At 39.8% G+C, this 22,711-nt stretch overlaps 1 protein-coding gene across 1 annotated transcript in view; it reads right to left on the bottom strand.

Moving 5' to 3' along the window:
- Nucleotides 1-22,711, bottom strand: part of PKN3 (protein kinase N3) — a 2,242,690-nt gene that overhangs the window by 247,087 nt on the left and 1,972,892 nt on the right. Inside the window, exon 16 of the mRNA XM_044058139.1 lies at nt 14,422-14,484. Coding sequence (XP_043914074.1) covers nt 14,422-14,484 — 63 coding nt within the window. The remainder of the gene's footprint in view (nt 1-14,421; nt 14,485-22,711) is intronic.

The following is a 22,711-nucleotide window of genomic DNA, read 5'->3' on the forward strand; positions in this document are numbered from 1 at the left end:
TTTCATCCCTGATAGGAGAAAGACCAGCATTTTCACACAAAACTACTAAATCACTGCGGATGTCCTTGGATTCTTTTTTTCATTTTGATAAACATACGAGTGTTAATTTACCTCCAGGTGTGTTTTCCTCTGGGATATGCGTTTCTTGCAAACACATTCTTATAGGATATATTTTTTTAAAATATTGTAATATTTAAATAAAAATATATCTAGGATGCATACTGGATCTTAATAAGGAGTTCCGATAGCATGGTTTACAAAAAACTCCTGTATTAATCAAACCATTTGTTAATTTCTCTATATAAAGATCTAAATATTCAACCCTAGAAAAAGATCTATTCATAGTAAACTTCAAACATTCAGTTAGATTATTCACCTTACTATAAAACATATCTAGGTCCTTATAACTTCCTCTCCATAACATGAAGAGGTCATCGACAAAACGTCAATAAAAAATTACATGCATCTTGAATTCATCTAAATTGAAAAGCATGGTTTCCTCCCAATGTGCCAAAAACATATTTGCATAACTATTGGCACATGGGGTCCCCATAGCCACACCATCCCGTTGAATAAATAGTTCTCCATTGAAAGTGAACAGATTATTCTCCAAAACTAACTCTAAGAAATGAGTGACAAGATCTACTTGTACTAGTGACATTTCACTATGTGTTAGAATATATTCATATATATACTGTATCCCCAATTCATTGGGTATGACAGTAAACAGCGATTGTACATCAAATGTAACCAATACTATTTTCTGTATGTTCACCTCATCTTTCAAACTTTCATAAAGATCTATTAAAAAATGCTTGGAATCTCTAAGAACATATTTATTTCCATTAATAATTGGTCTAAGATGTTTTTCTATGTAGACCGAAAGATGATCAGTAAGCCAACCTCCACCTGCTACTACCGGTCTCATTGGTGGATCTGTGGGGTTCTTACGGACCTTAGGCATTCCTTGTATTATTAGTATGAGTGGATTCTTAACTACCAAAAATTCCAAGGTTTCTTTGGTAATAATGCTCCCTCTATAAATATCAAACAAGGTGTTGGTAACATATTGAATGATCTTGTGTACTTCTGACATAATTCTTCTATAAAATTTACTATCACCCAATAGTTTTTCCATTGACTTTATATAATATGTTGTATCCATAACCACTATAAGTCCGCCTTTGTCTGCGGATTTTATTGTTATCGAATCTTTGTCCTGTAACTTTTTTAAAGCTAGTTCTCCTTATAACTCAAATTATACTGTTTCTTCCTATGCTGATTTACATTATTTTTGTTCTCGTAATACTTATACAATTCTTCCTGTGTAATCTTCATGAAAGCATCTATTAATGGATGATTTAATGGAACAAAATTACTTAGATTCTTAAACTTATAAGTCGGTTCTGTTGAAACTGCTTCATTGGTTGTATCAGAATTTTCAAACAAGAACTTAAGCATGATATTCCTACAAAAATTTTTCAGTTCCATTATGGTATCTGTCATTTTACTCTGGCAAGTAGGAATAAAATTCAAGCCTTTAGAAAGTACTTTCTCCTCCTCGAAAGAAAGCATATATGAGGAGATGTTGAATACTAATGACTCATTCCCTTCCCCCACATTTTTTGAGAGTTTGGTTCAGGGTATATGCGCCTGAATGTTTTCGTTTCTGACATCCCCGACTCATCGAGCGTGTCCTTCTCCCTCCTTTGTCTGTTCTTACTGGTAGGGGAAAAGAAACACCTTCTCCAATATTGGAGAGAGACTTATTGGACAAATTCATGTGAGTTTTTGATCTAACCACTGGTTGTAATTGTCGTGTTGCAAGTGGAGACTTTGTTACTCTAACTATAGGGTACAGATTCTCCCCAGGTGATTCCTGTTCACCAGGATTGTTAGAGCCACATGCTTCAATTGTCTCTTCAATACTTAAATTAGTTGAAATGTTTGAGGTATCAACCTCTGAGTTCTGTTTACTATACTTCTCTATCCAAGGTGTAGGTTCATAATCATGTTTGAAACTGTTACCATTTATAACATTTAAATGAGTCTTACTAACAACATTTCTTGTAACATTGTTGCTCACATTGATTAGTTGTTCACCGTTAACATTAGAGCGACTTCTTGTTGAAACCTCATTTAAATTAAAAGTCTCAACATTTTGACCATGCCTGGGTCACATAAAGATGTGGCCTAGTCTAAAGTCATTGGTGTCTCTTAAAATTTTGTTCCTTTTCTGTTGCAACAATTTGCGTTCAAAGGCTGCAACGGCGTCGAGCAAACTTTCAAAAAGTGGGTTGATTAAAATATTTAAATAAAGTTTAACGGACATTTTGATCAATAGTTATGTGATTTGCAAGTGTTGGCTCCACATGCAATTGTTTTTTATGTAGGTAACACTTACAGAAAACTGTCTAGTCGTATTAAGGAGCATTGTGCTGCCATAAGGAACAGGGACATTAAACATGCCTTAGCAAAGCATAGTTTGTATTGCAACAACTTTGAAATGTTTAGTTTTTTTTGTTTTAGAACAAGCAGACATTTTCTTTGGTGATTATGACACACTGTTGGAGGTGCGAGAACTTAAGTGTCAGCTGCTCCTTAATGATGAATCTTTCCCTGGTCTGAATGAGTCCCTCAATATTAAATGTATGCTAAGATGACTTAGATAACTATCACATTAGTAATTCAACTTTAATCATTAACTAAATATCTTTACATACAGTGGTTGAGTTGTTTTTATTGCATTTTATTACTGCTCCATTTCCTTGGCTATTATTAACTACTTTGTATTTGTTCACATTAAACAAAGATTATTTTTATTGGCTACTGGTTTTCTATATATTGAAGTACTTGTGTGGCTATCTGTATTTCTGAAGAAGTTCTTCTCACATTAAGGAATAAAAGTGCTCAACACAGGCTTAACTGTGTTTTTTGTTCACCTTGGGGAAAAGTTTTTTTTTTATGTAGTTTTTTCTTGGTCTTCATTCCTACTTTTTTCTTTAATTATATACATACACACACCTATATATATATACACACACACACACACACACACACACACACACATACATATATGCATAAAAATATGCCAGCCCTGTATATAAAGCTATGGGACTAAACATTTTCACTGCTTGTATCTTGCTATCCATAAGACAGATCTTCCAGTTTAAGTTTTTGTATCATCTTTTGTTTAGTCTCTTTTAGCTGCCATACCAGAATCCTTTTTAACTCATAAATATTTTATTTTATCATGTCCCCATAAATACGGTATTGCTGAACCAGTTCATGAATGAGTAAATAGTTTAAAGCTGTTGCCTTTGTTTTATCTTCAATAATTTTGTATCCCGAAATGACTTGAAACAGTCTCAGAATGTTCCACAGGACTGAAATGTCCTTTTCTGGTTTTATTAGGTACAAAATAATATCATCTGCAAATAAGGCCAATTTTTCTTGGTTGCCATACCAACTGTATCATTGAATTTCAGAGTTCCTTATTTTCTTTGCCAATGGTTCTAAATAACAAAGGGGAAAGAGGACACCCCTGCCTGGTTCTTCTGTGCAAATAGAACTTATCAGAGAGGACCCCCCCCCCACATACACACACACACACACTTAAATTTTCACCTCATATCCCTCATATAGCCTAATTAACCTTATTACTGCATCTGGGAATCCACGTTTCCACTGTCCTACTCAAAATTCCAGCTTACTCTACTGAGTACTTTGCATCAAATCTCACCAACAGTGGTATTTTCTTATATTTTGTTACTTCTGTAGCAGCATTGTTTTACTGATATTGTCAAATGTTTGCCTCTCCTCCAAAAATCCACAATGATCCATATTTAGCAATTATGGCATCACAATTGCAATTTGTTTAGCCATTATAGACAAACACTTTACAATCAAAATGGGCCTGTATGAAGCTGGATCTGATGCATCTTTAGCCTCTAAGTATTATACCCACCACCTCTTTCTTCCAGGATGTTGGTATTTCTTTTAAAATACTGTTAAACAAAACTTTCCAGATCTTTATCAATTTCTTCCTTCGTACTTTCCAGACTTCCACAGGAATACCATCTATTCCTGGAGACTTGCCTGTAGATTGGTTATACATCACTATTTTTATCTCATCTCCTCTTATCCCAACTGTTAATAACTGAGCCTTATCTGCCTCTAATCTTTGCATATTTAATTCTTCCATAAAGAGTTCCATTTGTACTTTTTGATTTCCAAATTTCTCTACTTTATACAGATTTTCATAAAACTTCCTAAATATTTCTAATACTAATAGTATCTCTGGCTATTTTCCTTGTTATAAGCTCCCAAGCTTGGCAATAATCTTTTCTAATTTTGTAGCCTGAGCCATTGTGCTAAACACTTTTGTGCTCTGGAGTTATCAAAAACAGTTTACCAGCAAATCTTTCTGAACTCATGCATATTATTCAGGTAAGTCCATTAATTTCTCTTCAGCACTCTGAAATTATGTCACCTCTTGTTCTCAGAGATCCTCCCTATTGTGAAATAATTTAACCTTCATCATAATTTGTCATAAATAATTCTTGTTGCTTCTTAATCTCTCTCTTATTTCTACCCTATTTTTAAACTTCACTTTATCCCACTCCCTAGCTTTATTTTCCTAAGAATATCTATCTTCCCTAACTCATGGATAATTTCCACTACTCATTCCTTAAATTCCTCTCTGTTTAACAGATAAGTGGGGAGGTGCGAGTGTCTCATTTTGTTTCATTACCCTGCATTTTTATTGTAGTTATTATTGGTGTGTGATTTAAAATACAGTAATTGGATGCATATCAAAACTTTCAATTAAATGCACATGTTGCTGCTAAGTAATTTCTGTCTAGGATAGCCCAGTTTTTGTACTTTGGGAAATCGCATGTAAATTCAAACTTCAAAGAGCAAATTTACATTTCCCATGCCAAATTAATAAACTTATTAAAAAATCTACCCTCATTTGTTATATTTTCCCTTTTAGGCTCACAGATACATCCTCACTGTTGCAAAACAAATTCCAGTCCCCATGAATAAATATTCTCTGCTGAAAGCTGATTATTTCTCCCAGAATTGTCTTAAGCTCCATTGTAGTAGCTTTAGGTGGAATATAAATACATTCCAGCATAATCCTCCCTTGTCAGTAGCCCCTTACTACTACAAAAAATATCTTTATTTCCTTTTCTATCACTACTGAAGCTCCTCTTACAGTTAAGTACTCCCCTATTCCTTTGTCCCGGATATTCTGCTGAATAACCATCCTGAAATCCTTTATTAAATTCTCATCCTCAGTTCTTTTCAAATGTGTCACCTATAGCTTAACTATCTGTGCTCTGCAATTCTTATTACAGTTTACTACCCTTTCTTTATATACACCTGTGAGGCCATTCACTTTCAAAGATATTGAAAATGTTGACATTATGATAAGAAATTATTCTCACCTTTATGTACAACAGCTTTTTTAAGTGCCTAGTTTCAGCTTTTGTGTTACATGCATATATTGTCTGACAAGCTGATCTTTTATGCAGCTGTTGCTTATCATACCCATTTGAACCTATGTCACATCTTATAAGGCTTTGTTTTATGAAAACCCTCAAAAACCACCAAGAGCACACCCATAACCTATAAATACAAATCCAAAAAATATATACATCTTTAAATAATAAAGCTTAACCTTCTTAATATGAACAATTGTCCCAAACTGACAGCTACACTCAAAGGGTTGAACTGACCTATAAAAAAAGTGATGTACTCACTATAATGTTCCATCTGAGTTGTTGCTTTTCATTTGTCTTCAACCTGTGGGTATACGGCTCCGACTTGGCTGAAATTTTCCAGCATCGGATCCAAGCTCCGAGTTCCTCCCCTATCCATAATGCCCCCGTCTCCCTCCTCTCTCACTGAGTTTGCTGCAAACAGTAGCACCCCAACCTAACCATGTGCCTAACACTCTGGCATTAGCACCCATAAGCACCAAAAGGAAGACAAAGGCTCACCAGAGTACAGGCTATGTCTCTTCCATCTGGTCCACAACACAGCCCATGGAGGGCAGGGGGAAAGAGGGAGGGACAGTTGAAGACAAATGAAAGCAACAACTTAGATGGAATGTTATGGTGAGTACATAACTTTTTTATCTGAAGTTGTTGTTTTCATTTGATCTTCAGCCTGTGGGACAGAGTCCCCAGCTACCAAAAAACCCTGGGAGGTCCTCATGGAAGGATTTTCCAGAGCACGGCAGAGTTAAAAGATGCCCTGTCTGTGGACAGGAGATCTAATTTATAATGCAAAAAATAAACGTGTATGATGATGCCCAGGTAGCTGCAGAGCAAATGTCATCTAAGAAACCCTAGACCAAAAGGTTGTTGAAGTAGCCACAGATATGGTAGAATGCACCCTGACATGACCTGGTGTAGGTGATCCTTTGGCTTTAAAGGCCAAAGCTATGCACCGAGATATCCAATGAGCAATCATTACTTCAGAAACAGGTTTTCCTAAGAAGGGCTTAGAATAGGAAATAAAAAGCTGATCAGAATTACAAAAGTTTTTTTGTTCTATTTAATAAAAATGCAGTTGCCTATGAACACCAAGCAAATGCAATTCATATTCTCCCTTATTCTGGAATTTTGGAAGGAAAAACAGAAGACTGATGACCTGGTTAATATTAGATTCTAAAGCCACTTTCAGAAGAAATGAAGGGTTCATCTGTAAGGAAACCCTGTCTTTATGAAACACCATATAAGGGGGCTTGACAGATAAGGTCTGGATCTCAGATACCCTTTTAGCCAAAGTAATGGTGACCAGAAAAGCTGTCTTTCAAGACAGGAATTGCAAATCCACTGTAGCTGCTGGTTCAAAGGGGAAAGAAACCAAGGCTTGTAGGACTCTGGTAAGATCCCAAAAGGGTGAAGGTTCCTTAACTGGAAGCCTAAGTAAAAAGGTACCTTTCGAAAAGGCTTTACAAAGCTTGGAAGCCAAATTGTTTCCTATATGAAAACTGGAGATAGCTGCCAATTGTACCTTTACCATAGAAAAGCTAGCACCCTGATGAAAAATATCCACCAAAAACTCCAAAATGGTGGGGGGACTGGAGCAGTAAAGGGGTCTAAATCATACAGAGAAGCCCATATCGAGAAACATTTCCACTTACTGGAATAAACCTTCCTAGTGGAAGATTTGTGAGCTGCTACCAAAATCTTCTTAACAGGAGAAGACAGCCTGGGAGTCCTAGCTATCACTGGAACTGGAGCAGCTAAGCCGTGAGCTTCAGACTGACCTGATGTGTGTGTGGAATCCCAGATGTGTGTGAGATCAGATACGGAACTGGGGTCTAAAGTCTAGGAAGGACATACTGCATGAGACCACAGAGAGGGGAACCAAACTTGGTGAGGCCAGAAGGGGGAAATGAGGATCAATAAGCTCCCTAGCCGTTGAGCTTTCAGAATGAATTTTGGGATCACAGGGAGTGGAGGATAAGCATAGAGAAGACCGGAGGGCCAAGCACTAACTAGAGCATTCTGGGGGAGTCCCCTGGAGGGGGGTTCACAGAAAAAACTCAATGCACTTCACGTTGGAAGGAGAAGAAGAGATCGCAGCAAGGCCAATCCCACTTTAGAAAGATCTGTTCCGCTACTGAAGGATTTAGAGACCACTTGTAAGGCATCAGAACAGATCTGCTGAGCCTGTCTATCAGAATGTTGGATCTCCCTGGAATGTGCATTGCCACCAGAAAAAGGCAAGAGGAGATTGCCCATTCCCACAATCTCATGGCTTCACAACAAAGGGGAAAAGACCTGGTCCCCCCCTGTTTGCTGATGTACCAGACTACAGACATATTGTCTGTATAGATGCCAATTGTCCTTTGGGGAAGAAGGGCATGAAAAGCTTAAAATGCCAACAGCACTGCCCTCATCTCCAGGATGCTGATATGCAGATGGGTCTCCAGGGAAGACCACGTGCTTTAGACTGTCCTTCCCATGAAATGCCCCCCCCCCACCAGAGTAGGGAGGCATCACTGGTCACCAGGGGGGGGGGGGATAAATCAATGACCCAGAAGATGATCCAGGAATTGAAGCCACCACAGAAGCAAATCCCTGCAAGCCTGAGATAAACAAACTGGATGAGATAATGGCAGGTCTAGCAACAACCACTGGACTGCTAGGGTCCACTGAAAAACCTCCATATGCACACGAACCATAGGGATCAGGGTGAATGCCCGAACTGACTCCATAGGGAAATACTGAGTCTGAACAATGTACAACACATGATGTCTGAGGAATTGAAGCCTGCCCGGAGTTAGCAAAATCTTGCTCTGAGTGATATCTAACCAAGCCCCAATGAAGTTGAGAACATGAACAGTACCCAATTGGGACTTGAGATTTGTGGTTATGCCTAGCTGGTGGGCAATCTGGAGAAGGAGATCCCTGGGCTGACACAGTCGATGCCTGGAGAGAGTGGAAAGGAGCCAATCGTCCAGGTAGGGGAAGATCTGGAATCCCTGCAACTGCAGGTGAGCTGTCACCACTGCCAACACTTTGAAGAACACCCTGGGGTCGGTGGTAAGATCAGAGGGGAGGGCTCTAAACTGATAATGATTGGCTCCCAGCCAGAAGCAGCAGAATACCCGAGAGCACCTGTCCATTTTGATGTGGTAGTACATGTCTTGGAGGTCCTCCGAGCACATCCAGTCATTTCTCTGCAGAAAAGGCAGAATGGAATAGAGAGTGACCATCTGGAATTTTGTCTTGGTAACCGATAGGTTTAGGGTTGAAAGATCCAGGATGCGTCTCAAGTCCCCCATCTTCTTTGGCATCAAAAAAGAACCTGGAACAGATGCCTGATCTGGACTGGTCTGGGGGGGAATGGGATGGATGACTCATTTTTCAAGCATCTTGGAAATTTCCACTCCTGCCTCCTCCTGTTATGCAGGTAGAATGTCGAGGAGGTGTTTGGGTGTGACTGGGGGTTGAAGGAAGGGAACTGAATATCCTCTGGATATAATCTGCAACACCCAACAATCGTCTGTGATGGAATCCCAGCATGCTGGATGCACAGAGAGACACCCCCCGACTGCCTCCAGAGACAAGCAGTCGGGCAACCCTTCAGGGCTGCTGCGAGGGTCTGTCCGGGAAAGAATCCAGAGACCCCTGGTTCCTCGGGACTCCTCTGCTATGAGGATGGCATCTGTCATATGCCCTTCTGCCTCGGGGGAAAGTGAGTCCTGAGCGTCATGGGAAAACCCCTGTGATTTTCAGAACCATATCTTCTTCACCCTATGCGGATTCTGGGAAAAGTATATTTGCAAGGTTGAGAAGTGAATCCCGAAGGCAGACAAGGCCTTCTCATCTTTCTCACTCTGGACTAAAGTGTCTTGAACGGTTTTACCAAAAAGGGTGGAACTGTCATAAGGGGTATTTGTAAATGATGCCTTGAAGGGCTCCAAGAATGCACAAAGCCAGAGCCAAGCATGATGCCTAATTGCAACGTCTGTTCCAGCACCACTAGAGGCATCTTCCATGGCGTGTGACAGGAGCCTCATAGAGGTACTGGAAATAGAAGTTAGGGTGGCCATACAGGAGGAAAACACCATCTCTTCTGCCAACATGGACCCTGGGGCAGACTCAGTGACCTCTGACTAGATCCCATTGTAGTCAGATGACATATGCCATATAGTTCAGCACACAAGGCAAATGTGGCTGAAGCATAAGGCCGCTTCCCGAAAAGGTCCATGGCCTGAGACTCTTGGTCCGGCGAATAGGCCATAGAGCTTTCCTGAGTGAGCTCTTTCTTGGTGGCCGCCACAACCACCATGGCATCAACCGGGGATCCCCTGTCCGCTGCCTGTCCGAACAGGGTGCTTAGAATTTTATCAGGGAGCTTGGGAATGGGCACCACCGTGTTGGGCTACTTCCATGCCTGGGATGAAATCAAGTCCACAAGCGGATCAGCGGAAGGGGACACCCAGGAGGTAGAGGGTCTTTTGTGCCAAATACCTCCAGGTTGGGATTTTGGACAGACCACCTCCCACGCTGGAATAGGATTTCCATGATGTCTCCAGAGGAGACATCATCCGGGGGTGACTGGGGGGAGCCTAGCCCTTCGTCTAAGTTGGTGTCTTTTGTGAGGGACTCCGGTGGGATGTACAAGTGCCTCCTTTTGCAAGTATGCTTCCAAGGGAGCTTCTCTGGGAGGGGGGTCTGGGGAGGACTCGGAAACTTCTGGCCATTTCCATGGGGGAGGGAGACTCCCTGGAGCAGAGAGGCAACAGGCTGTCCCTGAGGGGGCATAATTAGGGATTCCAGACCAGAAATAGAGAGAGCTAGTATGGACTCAGTGGACAATAACATCAAGCATCTTAAGGGAACTGAGAGCCCTCTCCATCACATCAAAAGCAGAGGGAGAATGAATCTCCAAAGCTGGAAGTGGTAACGGATCCGTCACCCTCTGCATCGAGAGGGGAGCCAGATCTGACCCTCTAAGCGCTGAGACTCCTACTGGAAGGCCTAACTCCAAAAACCTTAAAGCTATGGCTCCGTACTGGTCGGTGCCGAGTCACTCAGGGCATTGGTCGGCAGCGAGGTACCTGTACCATCACCGCTAACCCCTCAATGCCAAGAAGCCTTAGACCCAAAGACTCCGAAGCCTTGGTTTGGATTGGAGAAGAAGCAAAGAGAAGGAAGGCAGACTGCATGCTCCCGGCCCCGGGGGGCAGGCAAGACTCCCATCTGGGTCCGGATGAATTTCCGCATTATCCTGTCCACCTCAGCTTCAGAAAAACTACAGGTAGATCGGATGGAGGAAGCTAGAAATACAGGCTTTGAGAGGCACCAGGGAGAGGCCGATAAAGGGATCGGGCCCGAAAGACTTCAGGCTCCAGGGAGAAATGAGGTGACTGGAGCAAAGGGGAACTCAGCCTGAGATCCGGACTGGATTTAGCTGGGTCTCGACCAAAGACGTGCGGTCAGGGGACTGTTTTCTGGGCCTATCCCGCTCCTTGTGACGGTGCTTTTCCCTGCCCCCCAGCCTTCTTAGCAGGAGGTTGAGTCCCAGAGGTCAGGGAGGAGGAAGAAGCAGGGGGCCTCGAAGGAAGGTGGGGGGAAGGAGGCCTTTCAAAATAAGTTTGTTCCTCCTGTCAATCAATGCGTGGTGCGTGAAGCCCATGCAGATCGAACAGGAGTAGTCCAGGTATGATACTCCCAGACATACAGTGGATATAAAAAGTGTACACACCCCTGTTAAAATGCCAGTTTTTTGTGATATAAAAAATGAGACCACAATAAATTTCAAAACTTTTCCCACCTTTAATGTGACCTATAACCTTGTACAATTCAACTGAAAAACAAATCAGTGAGGGGGGAAAAAATAAAAAAAATGTACAATAAGCTGGTTGCATAAGTGTGCACACCCTTAAATTAATAGTTTGTTGAAGCACCTTTTGATTTACTTACAGCATTCAGTCTTCTGGGTACACACCTCCCATCAATTAGAGAGAGACTGACTAACCCCAAATAAAGTTCAGCTGTCCTAGTAGGATTTTCCTGACATTTACTCAGTTGCCTGCTACAGCAAAAGCCATGGTTCACAGAGAGCTTACAAAGCATCATAGGGATCTCATTGTTGAAAGGTATCACTCAGGAGAAGGGTACAAAAAATTTCCACAGCATTGGATATACCATGGAATCAAATGAAGACAGTCATCAAAAAGTGGAGAAAATATGGGACAACAGTGATGTTGCAAAGAACTGGACATCCCTCCAAAATAGATGAAAAGACAAGATGAAAACTGGTCAGGGAGACTGCCAAGAGACCTAAAGCAACAGTGAAGGAACTGCAGGAATTTCTGGCAAGTACTGGTTGTGTACTACATGTGACAACAATCTCCTGTATTCTCCATATGTCTCGGCTATGGGGTAGGGTTGCAAGATGGAAGCCTTTTCATACAAAGAAAAACATCCAGGCCTGGCTAAAATTTGCAAAACAATACATCAAGTCTCCCAAAAGCATGTGAGAAAATGTGTTATGGTCTGATGAGACCAAGGTTGAACATTATGGCCACAATTCCAAAAGGTACATTTGGCTCAAAAACAACACTTAGCATCACCAAAAGAACACCACTCCCACGGGTGAAACATTGTGGTGGCAGTATCATTCTTTGGGGTTGCTTTTCTTCAGCTGGAACTGAGGCTTTAGTCAAGGTAGAGGGAATTATGAACAGTTCCAAATACCAGTCACTTTTGGCCCAAAACCTTCAGCCGTCTGCTAGAATGTTGAAGATGAAGAGGACTTTCACCTTTCAACACAAAAAAAAGACCCCAAGCATACACCCAAATCAGCAAAAGAATGGCTTCACCAGAAGAAAATTAAAGTTTTGGAATGGCCCATCCAGAGTACAGATCGAAATCCAATAGAAACTCTGTGGGGTGACCTGAAGACAGCTGTGCACAAGAGATACACTCGCAATCTGACAGACTGGAGCGCTTTTGCAAGGAAGAGTGGGCAAATATTACCAAGTCAAGATGTGCCATGCTGATAGACTCCTACCCAAAAAGACTGAATGCTGTAATTAAATCAAAAGGCGCTTCAAGAAAATATTAGTTTAAGGGTGTGCACACTTATGCAACCAGCTTATTGTATGTTTTATTTTTTTATATTTTTCCCCTAACAGACATGTTTGTTTTTCAATTGAATTGTACAGGTTACAGGATGGATTAAATGATTTGTTGTGGTCTCATTTTTTTATATCACAAAAACCTGGCATTTTAACAGGGGTGTGTACACTTTTTATATCCATTGTACAACACACAGAGTGTGGCCATCAGAAAGGGGGAGCTTATGGACACACACTGCATTTCCAAAAGCCTGGCTTGGGTGTCTCAGCCATTGCAGATGGAAACCACTCACGCACTCGCACGCACTCACACACACAATCTCTCTCACTAGACATGAAAGTAAGAAAGGGGGGATTTTTTTTTTTTTTTTATTTTATCAGAGAACCAATGCCTGAGCACAAGAATGGGAAGGGTATAGGACTAGAGAAAAATAGTTAGGAAGGGTGAAAAAGAAAAAAGACAACCAAATAAGGACCTTACCATGAAACTCGGAGCTAACAGACCACGATGCTGACTGAATGCACGGCAAACGAGATCTGGAGACAGGAGCATTATGGGTAGGGGAGCAGCTTGGATCCAATGCTGGAACATGCAGCTGAGTTGGAGTCGCATACATACAGGTTGAAGATCAAACGAAAACAACTTCAGACTGAGGGTTATCCATGCTAAGACGCATGGTACAGCCTGTGCTTCTACTTACACTAAGTGCTGCCTAGCTCTGCCTATGGCTTAAGTGATAATTTAATAAAGGTGTTTAAAAAAAAGGCAGCCCTGCATAAACCAGGATTAAGTTCTTTACACTGGCTTTCTCAGAAATGCAAACATTTGAAACATCAGCATTACTGAACGACCACTACTAAGTCTAGCCATAAACAGTACTCTTTTGATATTCCAGGGCAAGCATAATAAAAGGAGGAATGTAATATCAGTAGTGGCAAAAGGAATAAAATAAGATTCAGCAGTTAACTGTGGGTAACTGCAACATGCAAGTATGGAAGGCTGTCAAGAGTGTAGCTGGGTTGTTTTTGGCATAACCAATCATTCAAATCAAGCTCTTCCAAATACCACAGAAGGTACTGATTGCATATACACTAAAATGTACATGGAGTAAATCATAAAAATGACAAGCCAATAAAATAATTTTGGGAAAGGGAATTCTAACTGCATTATATTTAATCTTCCAAATATACGAAAAATGTCTGAAAACCAGATCCATTTCCTCTCTAACTGGACTCGTGTGCCAAAGCTGTACCTCAGAAAAAAAATGCAAGTCATCTTTTAAGAAACCATATTCCCCACTGAGGATCTGCTTATATTTCTCACAACTGATATTAATAGGATATACAAAACCACATCTGTTTTATTTGATTACTGACAACATCTTTTCTGGGTTAAGTTATTCTGGGTTTGAATGCAAGCAAATATTTGTGTGACTAAGACTGAATGTTGCACTTTTGGTAAAAACAGAAATGAAACAATGACAAACGAAGATTAACATCAAATGAGATTGTGCATAACCATTTAATTGCATTACATTGTGTTGTTTAGGTACTACACATCTCTGAAAAGCAATGCAGCAATAATCTAGGTTCATTTGAAGGTAGTTATGTATACTTTCCAAAGATGGCATGTGGGGACTTTTATTTGTCTTTTAATTTTTAAGACAAAAACAACGCTACTTTTCCTCGGGGATTCTTTTTTTCCCCTAAATACATACATTTATTAAAGTTTCTTGTTATATTTGACAAGTTTTATCTAAAAAAAAAAAAAAAAAGGAAGACCATCTAAGTCACACAAGACTTACCTGTAAATGATCATCTTTTCATGTAAAAACTGTAAACCAAGGATAACACAAGCTGAATAGAATCTGAAAAAGAATGAAGTAGATATCATTTCAGATTAAAAAAATGCAAGTTAGTCTGCAGTCCCCAACCTATCTTCATACTTCATTCATGGTTCTCAAACAGTACTTTGAAAGCTAGTAAGATAAAGGCAGCTTTGCAAAACATGAATGTACTTGGCATTTACTAAAGAAAATTAGGAATTATGTACTTGGCATACTTACCATAATTTGGTATATGTGTTGTCCTCTCATTCTTCCTCACTGATAGGTTATGGATCAGAACCTCGGATCTGACTCAGATGCATCTTCCAGACTTCAGATCCTAATCTTGAGCTCCTCCCTCTTATCATAATGCACACCACCACCTCTAACTCCTCAGATCAAGTTTGCTGCCTATGTCTACTAATTTGGAACTCAGTTACCATAAAATTCAATATACTTCTAGAAAAAAATATAAGGCCGGGGGATGGCTAGGAGAGAAGGTGAGGAAGAATGAGAAAGGACAACACATGTGCCAAGTTATGGTAAGTACATAACCCCTAAATATGATGTTGTCTTCATTCGTCCTTACTGATGGGTAGAGCCTCAGCTACATAATTCTTGGGAGGCCCTCAAGGAAGTATATGCCAGAGCACTGTCAAAACCAACGGTCAGTCTGTTTCTGGAGACAATGTCCAGCTTGTAATGCATCACAAGAGTATGAGTATACAAACAAATTACTGTATGAGAGATATCGCACAAAAAAACTGCAGTAGGAAGGTTAATAAGGTAGTCATGGATTTGATAGAATGATTCTAGGATGATGAGGCAATTTCAAACCACTTTGTAAATAACTCGGCAAAATATAGTTTTTTGTTTGTAGTTTAATTGACCAGGATCATATATGGGACTGCATAACCCAAGCGCATAGAAGGAAAAGGAAATAAACAGCTGGTCAGAGTTTCTGTGCTATTGGTACCAGAATAAAATTTAAGCATAACTGACAATTCAGAAAGGATGATAAATATTGACCAATGACTATATAGATTCTTACTTTCCACTATAAAAAGGAAGTTCTTGTGGATAAGGCAGATGAAAAGGCCATTGACCTGGTAGAAGGGCTTTGGGAGGACAAGGTAATAGCAACTTTTTTTAATGGAGAAATAACAAAAATCAGTAATCGAACAGTAAGCTAAAAGCTGGTTAAGACTTAATGTCCAAAACCAAAAAACAAAACCAAAGGAAATAAGCTGCTTTAATAAAATCCAAGGACAGTTCCACAGTAAATAATTCCAGTAAGCACTTTCATCTGTAATAAGACTTCTTCAGACTGGAAGTTAACATTCAAAAACACATATTTAAATACTTAAAAATCACATGACCACATACTTAGCGTTTTAACCCTTTACGTTTCAGATGCATAATAAAATCTCTACTGTTCAGACCAGGGGGGTAGGGTAGCAAGCATCGAATCTAACCTGCCAACTATATTCCAAGCACCCCAAGTCATCTTCTGGATTGAATGAATTTTCTACATTTTTTAAACTGTCCACTAAAAGGAATTAAGTTAACTTTGCATGAACCATGTTTGTAATGCTTCCCCCCCGGGAATTCCTTTCATCCCCGATAGAAACTGCATATTTATGTTCATATATTCTTTTGTACAATTCTTTTGTAGTAGCTCCTACATAAAAATATTTACATTCTAAGCAAAAAGTGACATAAATTACATACTTATATTTGCATGAAAAGACCCAATTGACAGTTATTTTAACATTATTCAAAGTGCATTCTGTTTTTTTCCATGAACAAATAGTTACAGATATTGCAGTTGTAACACTTAACCATTCCATTTCTGTCTGACCTGACTTTAGGTAAAGTCAACTTACTTTGAAAGAAGTTATTGAAAATGTCCCTCTTTTTTTTGGGTTAAGAGAGGCTTAAGCCCTATAGTTTCTAATAACTCAGTTTGTCCCTCAATCACTTTCCAATTATTTACTTCTTTTATTCTCCCTCAGTACAAACTATTAAAAATAAGCATTCTCACTTTATTTTCATTTGTATTTACTCTACCTTCTTTTCTGTTTCTTGTACCTCTCCGAGTTGTAACTTTAGTTCTAATATCTTTGACTAATGTTTTTGGTAACCTCTTTGATAAAGTTTTTCACAAAAATTGTCACTTTCTATACCAAAATCTTCTTCCCTTTCTGTCAGGTCATTAATCCTTAACAACTGTCCTTTTACTATATTTTATTTGGTCTTTTTTGGGGTGCATGCTACTATAATTAAAGTATGTATTATTTTGAACCTCTTATTGGAAAATATTTGTTCCTAATTTGCTCTTGTCCTTAAAGACAGTTACATCCAAGAAATTTATTGTTGTTAAATTAAAATGGCAGGTAAATTCATGTTGATCTATGTCTTAAATTCACATAAAACCTCTTCTGTTCCTCTCCAAATTAAAAAAAAAAAAAAAAAAAAAGTCTAAAACGATACAATGCCACAATATTATTTTGGTACTTGCTTTGTAATATATGAGTGATTTCCCACCCATACATATACAAATTGGCATAGCTGGGGGCCATTGCCGCCCCCACTGCCACTCCATTTGTTTGATGAAAAAAATCACTATTAAATGAGAAGAAATTATAACTAAGAACAACATCAAGCAATTCCATTAATATTCCTACAGTATTGCCAGAATATAACTTAAATTTAATTAATTCAATGCAGTCTCCATGCCTTCATCATTAGGTATTACTGTATACAATGATTTTATATCTATGTTACCAGTAATTCACTTTCTTCCACATATATTTCTTTGATTTTTTTTTCCCAAGAAATCAAAAGTGTCTCTGATATATGTACTGTTGTTAACCACTACCCTATATCCTACTATAGGAGAAATCAAGCAGTAGAGACAAGGAAATGGAGCTACTTAATCTCCCATGGGTGACATAAGGGATATAGGCAGAGGTCCACAATCTCTGGCGGGTGTGTTAAGATGAAAAACAGAAGGGGGAGAGAGAAAGAGAAGCAATACTTTACAAAGCCAAAAAGAGCTACAAGAGGCTAAGAAAGGAGAAGGAGAAAAAAAAGGCTGTGCCAGAGTCAAATGGGCAGGAAAAAGGAACTGGGCAAACTATTGTGTTCATCAGAAAAGGAGAAGTCATGCCCACAATCTGAACCATGTTAAAAACTCTGTCATAAGGACTGTACAAAAAGAAAAAACACAGTGAGAGCACCAACACAGGAAACAATAAAATGGAAATACTAGAAATTGCCAGGGCCCAAAGAAAGCAGACGGAAGGGAAATACAGCAAACTTTTACCTAAATCCTGCAGAGAAAACTTAGGGTGGGGGGACAAAGAGAAAGATAATTAATAATAGAAAATTAAAAAAAATGACTTAGCTGAAAGGATATTAATGGAATGCCAATACTAATACTCTCAAACTCAAGACCAAGAAAAAACTCACATCTGTCATTGCTGGCAGCAAACGAGATTTGGGGAGTTAGAGGTGGTGTGGTGCATTATAGAAAGAGGGAGGAACTCGAGATTAGGATCTGAAGTCTGGGAGATGCAGCCAAGTCAGATCAGAGGATCAGATCCGTAACCCATCAGTGAGGAAGAAAAAGGACAACAACATATACTAGAAAACTAAAGTAATTTAAGTACACAGAGACTGCAGATGTTTGATCACACATTTCATAAACACTGATAATGGACTACCTTTCATGACACAAAACTGACAATTGCAGCTAAAATATCTAACACTTGCAAAACAAAATCACAGTATCAATACTCTAAAATGTCACAAAACACTCTAAACAGCCTTTCTGTGTGTGTGTGCTTGGGCAAGGGAGAAATCCCTCTTCTCTTTATAGTAAAACCAGCTCTGAGCTGGCATACTTACCTTTTCCCTCTTCAGCAGTCATAATGAAACACAATGTGCAACAGGCAGCTCCAATCCACTAAAAAAAGCACAAACTCTGCAATCTTTGCCAGCATTCTCAGATCTGCTGCATCAATCCACAACAAAATGTAGAGTTTCCAGATGATACACAACAGTTCCATCACATGTACCATAGTTTTTCATTAGCTGCAGATGGCCATGTTCTCCACCCCCAGCAAGAACAGTGGATGACAGACAGAGGAAGCCTCAGAATTAGGATGTGTTAAGGAGGATGCTACATACTTATTTCAAATGGCTAGCTCTACATAAGGCACAACAGAAAAATAACATTAAAAAAACTCAGAAAAAAAAACACAGTCCTTTATGATACTGTATGACACCTAATTGTCTTAAATGGCAGTGTCTTTGCTGGAAGTAAAGGATATACTTCACTTTTGCAGCTGAAAGCCCTCCCGGTGTAGTGTCTGTATGCCACTGCACACCTGGTCACCTCAGTTCTCTCCCCCTTTACTTGTGCGAGCGATGACTCCTCTCACTCCAGCTAAAAGCAAAGGAAACTCTAACCAATAATCATCAAAGAATAAAGACTGCAGCCCCACCCTTAATCCAGGAACCCTGCTGTTGTCACTTAAGGGCGGTGTAGGTGTCTGTTTTTCTGAATATTGTTGTACCTTGTTAAAATCTGTTACAATCAGCTACAGTGCATACCCTAGGGGCGACAGCTGCAAATCTTCCTATTAGCCCCCTTCACCTTTTCAACCATTTCACTGTGGATACATTCAGCTTTATCTGCTTTACATTAAGGTATTGAGTCCCTCTCAACAGAGGCATAGCCTTCAGTCCCTACCCCTCAGTAATTACTCTTCACTAAACACCACATGAAAGTGCAAAGTCTCAAAATAATGTTATCTTTAGTGACAGTGTACAGCAAAAACAGAGCAAAGGGGAATATACATGTAAAGAATAAAAGCCACCATTGCAGACTTGTAAGCAGCATAAAACTTCTACTTGTCGTGTACTCTGTTTTTTCTTAGGGGAACTTTCCAATCCTTGGGCAGGGTGCAAAGCTCGCTCTGTTCGCCCTCGCTGGGCTCAGGCTCACTCTGCTCCCCTAACTTACCTGAATTCCCACCAACCTCCACTTTCAGTTAATTTCTATCTACTCAAATACAAAACCCAACCCACCTCATCTAATTACCCTATCCTTGCTCCCCAACCTCACTCAGCCCCACCCTATTCCCTTTACACTACATCCAATCAGATTACTGCTATTTCTTACAACTTTAACTTATACCATGACTATAATCGACCTCCTATCCCCTTTACATTATTTCCTCATTTCACTCCTACCAATCACACCACCACCACTTCCGACCTCCAACTACTATTACACTCTCCATTCAACTAAACGAATCATCCTATCTCACCATCTCTGTTCAATATCTTCCCTACCCAACTTCACAAACTCAAAATCTTAGCACACACTCCCTTATCAACTACACTAAAGCTAAAATACTTACGTCGCAACCACTACCAGTACCACTACAAACCACCCCCGCGCCTAAAAACACTACTAACACATGGGGATATCTACCCCAATCCAGATAATGCTTCTCCTCCACCATCCCAACAGCCACCAGTCTCAACAGTCTCCCTCCCCCAATTCAAAACATCTTAATATATACTCAATTAATGAATAAAAACCACAGAACTAAACTCCTGGATTATCCACCATTCCCCACACATCCTAACCCTATCTGGAATACAGTTAAAGCCCTACATTTCAAACTCTGAAATCCTTCCCCCCATTACAATATCTACTGGCAAGACAGAATGGTTAGGAAAGGTGGTGGTGTTGCCATTATGTACTCCGAACACCTCAGTCTACCCCCCCTACGCGTAACCCATCGAAATTTCCACACCGAACTACTTATCCTAAACTGTCACCTTAACCCACAAAAGAAATTTGCCTTAGCTGCTATCTATATCCCACCAGGTAATAACATTCCCATCCTCGAATCCATACTCTCATGGCTATCACTCAATATCAGCTATGAAACCATTCTGTTAGGAGATGTTAACATCGACTGGTTAAAAATATCTACAACCAGCCCATCTCTCTCCATCAACCTACATGGCTTTCATCAGCTAATTACTACACCTACTAGATTCAATAAAAATAAAAGTGGTAGCTCCACTCTTGACTGGATCCTAACAACTGACCATAACCTGTATCAAAACCCTACTATCCTACCACACTCCTTTAGCGACAAACTTCCTATCAGAGTTCTTAGGCACACTGTTCAGATAACTAAATACCATCTCTAAAAAGACTGTCGCAATCTCTCCACTTTTAAGAGTAAGACCTTTAATCACAGGTTAAAGAGTCTATAGGTTGGACAATTCTGAAACATCCCTCTAAATGACGCTGTCTTTTAATTCAATCACACTTTTCTCTCTATCCTTGACTCCCTAGCACCTCTAAGAAAAGTAAGAATCAAAACAACCCAAACCCCCTGGCTTTCAAAAGATACACTCACTCTTATGAAAAGAGAGCGCACCTGTAAACAACAGAATAAAACTAAATCACCTTTTCTTCTCCAAACCTATAAACAACTACATAATCTGGTTAAAAAACACATCAATACAGCTAAGAAAAAATTCTACTCCAATGACCAACTCACCCATAAGTCTAACCCAAAAAAATTCTGGTACTCTATTAATAAGATCCTACACCCAAGGCAACCCTTCTACCCCCAACCCCTATCCTGATAAAACCCCCTTATAACTTCCACTCTTCTAAATTCATACTTCATTGAATCTATTCACAAATACACCCACAATGGTTAGAACAATAGACACACACATCTCACTCCACATTTCACCAATGCTTCATCTTTCACACTCAACCCCAATACTTCTTCTTTCACACACACCCCACCCTGACATTTTACATCAAATCTCTCCTGCTTAAGCTGAAGCTATGTTCCCCTACTTCTGACAACCTTCCCCCTCTCTCAAAATGCTCAGTCAACAGCCTAGCCAGTCTCCATCCAAATCAATAGATCTATTCAAGAATCCACCATCCCAGATATATGGAAATCATTCTTTATCACTCCATTACACAAGGGAGGCAACAGCAAAGAACCATCCAACTACAGACCTATTGCTATCCTCTCTCCGCTATCTAAACTCCTTGAAACATCCATTCACAGGAAGCTTATTAAGTACATTCTACATAATAGCCTCCTAACCCCTACCCAACATGGCTTCAGACCATATTATAGTAAATCTACTGCCCTACTGTCCTTTACTCAAATCGCTGCCGAAGCCATGGACATAGATTTACTGGCTCCTTGCCTCTTTCTTGACCTTTCTAAAGCATTCAGTAGTGTATCACACTCCAAATGTCTCAAACTATCACAACTCAACTTCTTTCTCTTTACTATTAAATGGTTAACCAGCTATCTCACTAATAGATAACAATCATTAAGATGACAGGCTATCTGCTCCCCTTACTTACCAATCCAAACTGGGGTACCTCAAGGTTAGATTTTTGGCCCATTAATATTTTAACAAACCAATTGCATACTTCCTGTATAGCATCCTCTGGCATAATATGCAGACGACTCTACACCTGTTCTGACAGTTTCTCTAACCTCCTCTCTGCTACTCAACACAACTTCCTATCTGTAGAAAAACAGCTAACTGACAACAAACTAATTCTAAATCCACCCAAAAACAAAGCAACTACTCTTTTTTCCACAAACCCTCTCTAACCTCAAAACAACCTTCATTATTTCTTCTCTTGACAATGCCATCAAAAAACCTGACCCACATACTAAACTTCTTGGTGTTATTATTGATGACCAATTAAAATTTGTTACCCATATTCAGCACTGTATCAAAAAGACCAATCAAAAACTCGACCTACTCTTCAGACATAAAAAATATCTAGCCCCTGAGTCTAGGCTGAAACTAGCTCAGGCCTTCCTCCTTCTGTGTCAACTTTCTGCCTCTCCCATCTTTTCACATCTACAATCTACCATTCTGGCTAAACTCTGTCAATCATACTATAGCGTTGGAAGATTTGCTAGTAACCAGCCCTACAAATCTCATCACTACCATGCACTAAAACAATGCCAGTGGCTTGACTTCCCTCCCTCCCAGCTGCAAATGACCCATACTCAACTGTTAAAACCCCTTTCCTGTCCTGCTCTGTCCTCACCAATATCACATTATACCCTCCTCCAGAACTCTCCACAGCTCTCTCCAGCTCCTTCTGGACACCTATAAACCAAACAAAACCATACATATAGCATTTCCCATGCATGGAACAAACTCCCCCTTAACATCC

The sequence above is a fragment of the Protopterus annectens genome, chromosome 16.part0, assembly GCF_019279795.1.
Source record: "Protopterus annectens isolate FY-2018-M chromosome 16.part0, PAN1.0, whole genome shotgun sequence".
NCBI classification, from domain to species: domain Eukaryota; kingdom Metazoa; phylum Chordata; order Ceratodontiformes; family Protopteridae; genus Protopterus; species Protopterus annectens.